General features: G+C 34.1%; 1 protein-coding gene across 1 annotated transcript in view; it reads left to right on the top strand.

Annotated features, from left to right (window-relative positions):
• The window catches only part of LOC111639271 (cilia- and flagella-associated protein 36-like), a 20914-nt gene extending 15959 nt beyond the window's left edge, over positions 1–4955 (top strand). Inside the window, exons 6-8 of the mRNA XM_023385106.1 lie at positions 2269–2370; positions 2458–2701; positions 4094–4955. Of these exons, the coding sequence (XP_023240874.1) occupies positions 2269–2370; positions 2458–2701; positions 4094–4107 (360 nt within the window). The 3' untranslated portion in view covers positions 4108–4955. The remainder of the gene's footprint in view (positions 1–2268; positions 2371–2457; positions 2702–4093) is intronic.
• Positions 4956–8660: the final 3705 nt, after the last annotated feature.

Raw genomic sequence — 8660 nt, 5'->3', positions numbered from 1 at the left:
GGCGTAGTCGAACGGTACACACTCGGTAAGTAATCCTATAATTTTTTGTTTATAGCATAGTTTATACGGATTACTCCCAAAAAATTATACGTGTTTTGGAAATGTTGAGTCGAATTAGTCTAGAATCGGTTAATTTTATAGAAGAAAACCTTTCGAACAGCCTTAGTCCGTAAAGTTCCCACCTATCGGGCTGCGATTGGATCATGTATTTAATTAATCGTTCCTATAACGTAAAATTCGATTAGCGTGGAACGTATCTAAGCGTTATAGGGGGTCTACTGTACTTTAATCTTCTTAAATAGTAAGTTTCCTAGCCTGTATTTTTTGTACTGTACATGTTCCTAAAACGGTAACGTTGGGTCTTAAGGTCTTCTGGATGGAACAAAAATGCCATGATCTCAGGAAGAACAGTCAACTATGATAATTAATCATAGATTTATTGATCTTATGGATTTTCTTGTGCATATATACAATGTTTTTGTATTAAATAGTGAAATATTATTTTCTTATGCATTAAATTAAGAATTAAATTTGGGATTTACTAAAATAATGTTAAATATTTTATGTAATAATGTGTATTTTTCCCTAAATTTCTCCCTTATAATTTTTATACGAAAAACTTGTTTACGTAAAATAATATAAAACAATTAAAATACTAAGAATTTGGTTTGTAGAAAGATTAATGACAAAAATTTTGGGGCTCATATTTTGACCGATGGCCATACTTTCCCTGTGTTACATATTACAGCAGAGAAAATAAAAAATGGCAGACAAAAAAACGTTATAAATGCCGCCTACTTATTATTTAGAAAGTTTATTTATTATTGATTTAAAATGCAGTATTTTAAGTCATGACAGTTAATCAATTGTTTTTTTATTGTTATAAACTACAAAAATATTGTGTGTGGCATCGGAAAACACCATAAACAATAGGACTGAACCCGCCGAAGTGTCACAGGAGGAATTATTTATGTGTTGTTGTGATTTTATTTATTGGCATTATTTTTATTACATAAGAGCATATACATAGGCTATATAATATATATGTATTAAATATGAAAATTCTTAAGATTAAATCGATATTTTATTGTTGTAAAAGTATGAAATGACCGAAAAATATTTTAAGAATTACATATGGAGAGACCCAATTAGAGGAGGCTGTCTGTAAGTCTGTTAAACAAATATAGAAAATTTAGGGTCACAGACCTCGATTAACTTATAGGCCTATACGAACTTCCGGACTTGACCGGAAGTTACGTGATTTTTATTAAATTAAAAGACAATTATAAATTTTTGTCCGGCATTGTGACGATGTTAATAGATTTAAAACTCGTATAAAATCGATATTATTGGCATAATTGGCGTGGACGAAATGCCTACTTATAATAATTTATTTCATAAAAATAATGTTAATTTGAAGTTATTTTGAATTTAAATTATAGAAAATGTTATTAATCGATTAACTAGAATTTTATTCGAATATAAAAGATATCCCCGTTTTACGACTGGTATACATTTTCTATTATAACTATGTGAAATGCTGTATTTTCCATGGGCATATCTATTCGTAGTATTATATAATTGAACATAATTAATGTTGAATTATAATTAATTATGTATAATTGTTTCTACATGAAAACAACTTATGATACTGCTTAATAAGATGGCTCGCTTTACGACGTCTTTTTTTTTTTTTACTTTTCTTGCTGTTACGTATAACATGGCGATGACTCCCAAGACTTACATTTTTGGGGACCTTGAAACGTCGAGAAATGCAAAAAATTTGGAGATTTTTTCTCTGTGTACGGACGTTTGTATTAGTGTATGTGGAGTGGGGCACGATTTTGTTCACCCATTTTCAAGCTTAATAACTCCTGTGCCTTTTGTCGAAAATTTCTGAAATTTTGCAAGGAGGTTTATATATTAGGGGCATCCATGCTGTTAAATTTTGATAGTTAAAGGTCAACGGGGTGGGGAGATAGAAGGAGTCATGTGTCTTATCTCGAGTGACGATTTTACTCGTTAGCACTTATAATTTTTTTTAAAATAAAACTCATCTCTAGCTTCAAAATTAAGCTTTTGGTTAGTTTATAATAATTAATAATATTTTTAAAATGTTTAAAATAAAACAGATGACGCCATACACAAGTTTAAAGTCTGGCCGGGAAATTTGGGCAACTCTTTTATTGTAGACATAAATGATCGATAAGATAATTCGGCAATAGCATTTAAATATGAATTAATTAATTGGAATGCTATATTTTTCAGGCAATCCAACTATCTCTGAAAGAAAGTGGCCAAGAAATCATCGAACCACCAACCGAAATACCCAATAAATACGACTCTTACATCGCCGTTTGTCCCCAAAAAGTATTTAAAATCTTCGATTTTATAATAACTTTTTTGAATTTTTCATTAAAAAATTTCAATAAATAAATTTCGCCAATTGATTTTCAGGTAGACGAAGAAGAAGCAAAATTACGTCAAGAATATCTCCGTAAGCAAAGAGATCGTCTATTGACATTAAAGAAGCAAGAACGTCAGAAGCAATTAAAACAATACGAACAATTGACTAACGAAAGACCAAAATCGGCAAGAGCAGCCAAAACGGTGGTTAACGAAGAAGAGAAACCAACAATCGATCCAGAAATGTTAGCGTTTCGTAGAAGTTTGGCTGCTCGATTAAAGTCTGAAGTGATCGGTAAGCCAAATTTAAATCGATTTTATTCATAATTTGCTGAATTAACGGAATATTTCGTTTAAATTTCTGTATTTGCCGAAGTACGGGATGGCCCAAAATCTATTTACCAACTTGGCCCAGAAGTGGTCTAGTAGATAAAACCACCAATCACTGATAATCAGTGGGAAGGCTCTTAGAGTTCGGGTTTTCCTAAATAGAAGCCATTTTCCCATAGAAAGTCCTACCAAGAGGCATCCTCCTTGCCATCCATTTAATCGGATTTGATGTAATATGCATGGGCAAGAGGCATCCTTCTTGCCCATACATATTCGATCAATCCGACTTTAATATTGAATTTGAAATTAACGGCGACTTTAAGACCACCAGTGGATAGAGTGGATGAAACCAGTGAACACTGGCCACATGGATTTTCATGTCTTTCTTTACGTTAGTAACATGTAAGTAGGGATCCCATAGAAAGTCTTCCTGGGAGATACCTCCACGGCAGATCGCCCACGTGTCGTGTTGCCATATACCAATAAAACGACGAGGTTAAATCAGCTCTTGGAACCAATATGTTCATTATGTCTGCCATCAATTTCAATGTCGTTTGCATTGTGGTAAAGCACCATAGAAGAGAAGAGAGAAGTCTGTAATGTTCTTCAGATCTGAATCATGGAGACATCTCTCATAGAGGAAGGAATGTACAAAGACTGTAGAGAATGATTCAAAGTGCGATATCTCTTTGAGATAAAACAAAGTAAGACGGCAAGCACAATAAATGGTTTCAAATTTGTGTCCTCGTTCGATTGCAATTAAAACCAGCGACGGATCAAGCACTCGGAGGACCCCAAATGCAACCTAATTTTGAGGCTTCCCTTGTCCTAAACACTAAGTAATGCTTTTTGTTTTTATTAAGTTATGGCAACGCAACACTTTGGCGATCTGCCTAGGGGGAATGCCTTCCGGGAGGTCTTTTTAGAGTAACTGGTCTCTATTCAGACGTTACAGACGTGGAGAAAACCCGGAAAACTCCACGTGGCCAGCCCGTCTTGGCAGGCGTAAACCCATGACCGAACTCCCAGTGTTTAGGGAACGGAACCGCTTGGCCACTGGTGGGCCACTAAGTAACGCACTCGAATCAATTTATTACTTAATAAAAATATACAAATTATTCAATCGTTTCCTTAAAAATAAATGAAGATGGTATTGTATGCTGCTAACTTTCGTAGGCCTCAAGTGCGCGCGTGCCACTAAATACTGTAAAGTGCAAAAATACAGCAGGTTACGCTGGTTTTGTGTCATTCTGTACCTACGCACTCGCGCCTTAATTGCGCGCACGTTATCGGGTAAATTCGCCATGTGTTTTTTTTTTTAGTTAAAAGTAAACAAGTGTATTGTTTTATTCCTCAGGAGATCGACAGTAAATACGAGAAGTCCGTCGAGATCAAAAGAGTGAAGCCATATTTCTTCGCACTGTTTTCCTTTGTCGTGTCGTCATACAGAATATCTAACACTTCCAAAAATAAAGAAATATGTAATGTAATACCGTTTAAAATGGCAAGCATGTTCGGCATAATTGTTAAAATTGACTCTTCCTATAAATTATAGGCTTACAGAGAGTTAATAAATCTTAAGAGAGTTATTGGCCATTCACCAATAACTTACCTTACTGCCTGTAAGCAAAATTCATATAATTGCATGAAAATTATTTATGCAAGTTTTATTTCAATGAGAAAATTATAAACATGTATTTATGATTTATTGATTTTGCGGGGTGGCCCAAAAGTCGGTTTACCGAAATATATTAAAATTCTTTTTTTCTTTATTTGTTTACTTTCAGCAAGAAGGGGAACCCTTTTTGTCGAACGTGAGTAACCTGCTGAGGATATATCACGTGTTATTATCTTTGAACATAAAAAATCACTCCGTTCTGGAGAATTTTTTACCGTTTAGACAGGTTTTACTATAATTTGTACACTAAAATTTGCAATTTGAATATTAATATCCGCATTTATATTCGAATTAATTAATATAAAACGTAATTATTTTATGTGCTTTAAACTTTAAAAACGATATCCAAAAACATAATGGCCAATAACTGTACGGATTTACTCTATAAGAAATTAAAATTTAAAAAAATAAACAAGGAAATTAAAATAAAAAATAAAAGAAATACACAAATAAAAATATTTTTATGCTTCGTATTCAAATATAAAAGAAAAAAAATCTATGTATATTCTGTAATTTTCAGCATGAGCATCACGAAGTCCATCAAGCATTTTCTATAAAGCTTATTATATGTGAATATGAAAATATTATTTTTATTTGTTGTTAAATAAAGAATATGAAAAATATTCAATTTGAAATTTATTTCAATTTATTTTACACAAGAAGATGCTTTAAAAATTTTTTTTATATTGAGTGGATCTAGGGGGTGCTCAGGGTGCAGTGCAATCACCCTCTGGGGATGTTCACGAGTAAAGCCAGGTACTTCAGGCATTCAAAGTTTCCTTTCTACACCCCCATGTAAAGATTTCTGGATAAGTGGTACTTTTTGCCCATAGGATAACGTCCTATGGGCAAAAAGTGCAATTGTCTGGGGTCTTCGCTAACAGGGGGTCCCAAATCAACCTTTTATAAGATAATATTTCCCGTAAAACTTCTCCGAAGGAAAATGTCTGAAGTCAACACTGTACACGGGGCCCCCTAATTCAAATTTTCCTGGGCCCCATACAGCTATAACGCGTACTGTTCTGGATCCTCTATTAATAAATTCCGTAAAAACCTTTTCGTTAAAATATATATATTGCTGTATTTAGATATTATATATATATATATTTTTTTTTACAAATACAGTCAAACCTCTTAACAACGGCCACTTAAGAGAGCGTGGAAAGTGGCCACTGTTCGTAGGTGGCTTTTATTTGGAGGTTCTTTTGTCTGCATTTTTTGTTCGAAAAAGAAGTTCCTGAAAACTTGGTCGACATTTACTGGTGTCCGTTATTGCAGGTTCGACTGTAATAATGATATATATATATATATATATATGAACTATAACGTATTATTTTCAAAAATAATTAGTATTGATTGGGTTGCAATTTTCATATTACAGACTAACGACAGTGGTTAATCTCGAGAACTGAGTTAAATACATGAAAATCGAGACCGATATGGAAAGATTAGGGGCAGGGGGGTCTTAATTAACCATATACGAGCTTCTGAACTGGAGCAGAAGTTACGTGATTTCAATTAAAACATTCTCTCCAGAACAGAATGAGATAGATGACCGGTATGATTCTGTTGTTATCAGGAAAAGTATGATGTACAGTACAGGGGCAAGAGAATAGTAAAATCGAGAGCGTGTATTTTAAATTAAATAAATGATAAAAAATTTCATCTCGTCTTTATTAGATGTTAGACACTAGGATGAACGGAAAAACTCCACGTGGCTGGTTCGTTGGTTAGGTGCGAACCCGCGACTACTATCGTTCAGCCGTTTTATACATTTGGCTCCTTTTTCCGGCTCGTGCAAACGTATCGATTGCATTCAAAATAAAATTTTTGTAGCTCATTCTCTTTATTGGCCATGATATCACGTCATTAAAGTTGAAGTAATCGATAGACGGAAGTGAGATCGATTCTTAACAGGAAGGATTTATCCATTTCGAAGGTTCATTGAAGGGCAGCTCAACCTTTCGTCAGTATGCCGTGTTACTTAATTATCATTAGGAAAATGTGATGGAAAACGATTCTAAACTTCACTATGAATAAACTAAGAGGTTTAAGCGCTTAAAAGTATAAAATCCGATTATTTTCCGGAACAAATATTCTTCTCCATGAATTTATAATTGTAATTTTCATGACTTGAGACAATTTTAAATCAATACGAGCTTACTCTCGGTTCTTATTTTCATGTAAAAAATAATTAATCACATCTTTACAAGTAAATTTTGTTTAAAATAACATCCAAGTTAATGATCATCAAGTACAGTGTGAGTTGATGATCAAGTAAAGTGTGAGTTAATGATAATTAAGTTAAGTGTGAGTTAATCGTCATTAACTCACACTTAACTTAATCATCATTAACTCAAACTTAACTTAACGAGTTAATCATCATTAACTCACACTTAACTTAATCATCATCATTAACTTATTTTAAGTAAAATTTACTTGTAAAGATGTGATTAATTATTTTTTGATGATCAAGTTCTTTGAACTTGATCATCAAAAATATAGACTTTGTGTATAATTTAAGTTGAATATATTATTGTATAAATAAGCAACACTGCAATACTGTCTACCACGAATTTTAAAGATTTTAGGGTCTTCTGGGTTTGGGAGCTTCCTCGAAATTACACTGCTATTGATTTGAGTTGAACTAAAATAACCAAACTTTCAATTTGGTTTTAACTTTGATGTGTGTGCCCTTGTTACTTTTTGTTCCGGAAAACGCCGCGCATATCTGTGTTTTTATTTTATTTTATTCATTTTTTAAACTCTTTCCTCCCTGTAGGCACTAACAGGGCCTTTTTTAAAGCCCATCGTTCGTACAGGCCCACAACAGGGCGGCCGGATGGTGAGGGATGGGGCCCAAAATACCGAGTCACACCACCCTCCAAAAATGTTTTCCCCCTCAATATTATTATACATAACAGCCGGAAAAGTGAAATCTAGAAACGAGTTGCGTGACTTTTCCGGCAAAAAAGAATTAAAATTGTGTGTGGTGTTACCTGTTATGATATTTTATTACAAAAAATTATTTATGTTATCGAAAGAAGAGAATCTTTCAGAGGTTTCAGCTTGCTCGGGTTCCGGCTTTCGCACGTTTTACTGTATATGTTGGATCTCGCTTCACCACCTCTCGCTGTATATCCCTGCATTTACGGCTGCGGCATCATTATATTGTAATTGTATGATATGCCATTGTTAAGAATCGTGTTTTCTGTTTTTTCCTGAATTAGAAGTGGGGTCATAGATTCCACTTCTAATTGAGACACTGTAAAGCGACCACACTAGAGTTTATGACCCTACTTTACGCGGATACATCAATTTCTTATCGATCGTCTGGACTTATTTTCATGTTTTAACGAGACACACTTTATGTACAGTGTGGCCCAAAAATCAGTTAACAGAGATTATATAGGTTACTGTGAAAGACCGAAATTAGAGAATGTCGATATTCTCCGATGAATGTCGACACATACAAAATACGTCGGTGAAAGTCCGAATATTTGGTTATATTATTATACATTCGAACAATCGCCGGTATATGTCGACAGGCACAGATAAGCTTCGGTGCAGGTCGAAACGACACCCGAGAAGCCGATGTCGACAGAGAGGCGATAGTCTATCGCCAAATCCTTTGTGGGTAGCCGAAGGTAAGACAAGGTCTTTTGATCCCGTGAGATGGGGATCGATTTGTCCTGTCGAGTGGCGGAGGATGAGAGGGGTCGTCGGTAAGGCGTCGGCGATATCCGAATAAAAGACACCATTAACAGATCAGTTCGTAATAACGTGATCAGTTCGTAATTTGTTACTTTCCATAGATGAGATTTCTTCTCAAGAAATATGGCTGAGAGAAGCAGCTGCAACTAATTCGAAAAGTGGAGGGCAAGGCTATACACGCTGTCATTGCAAAAAGAAGTGTTCCACGAATAAATGCACTTGTAAAAGCAAGGGACTCTTGTGCAATTCAAAGTGCCATAACAGTTTAAGTCGTTGCAATAAATAAGATTGTATAATGTTAATCACATAATTTATGTGTAAGTTTATTATTGTATTATTTTCTTTGATGATTAAGAATGTACTGTTCATTTTAGGTTCAACAGTTTATTTAAATGTGCTGTTACTTAAGCTTTCTCCTATTTTCACATATTAAAAAGTTGCATTTTTGTCTTAACGTAATAAAAATATTTTTATTCAACATTCACCATCAGTGCATGCTGAATGTCGACATTTGCCGGTGTAAGTGAGAAAT

Source organism: Centruroides sculpturatus, unplaced genomic scaffold (genome assembly GCF_000671375.1).
Source record: "Centruroides sculpturatus isolate CEXI.00-Female unplaced genomic scaffold, Cexi_2.0 scaffold1324, whole genome shotgun sequence".
NCBI lineage: Eukaryota > Metazoa > Arthropoda > Arachnida > Scorpiones > Buthidae > Centruroides > Centruroides sculpturatus.
This window is presented reverse-complemented; position numbering and strand designations above follow the sequence as displayed.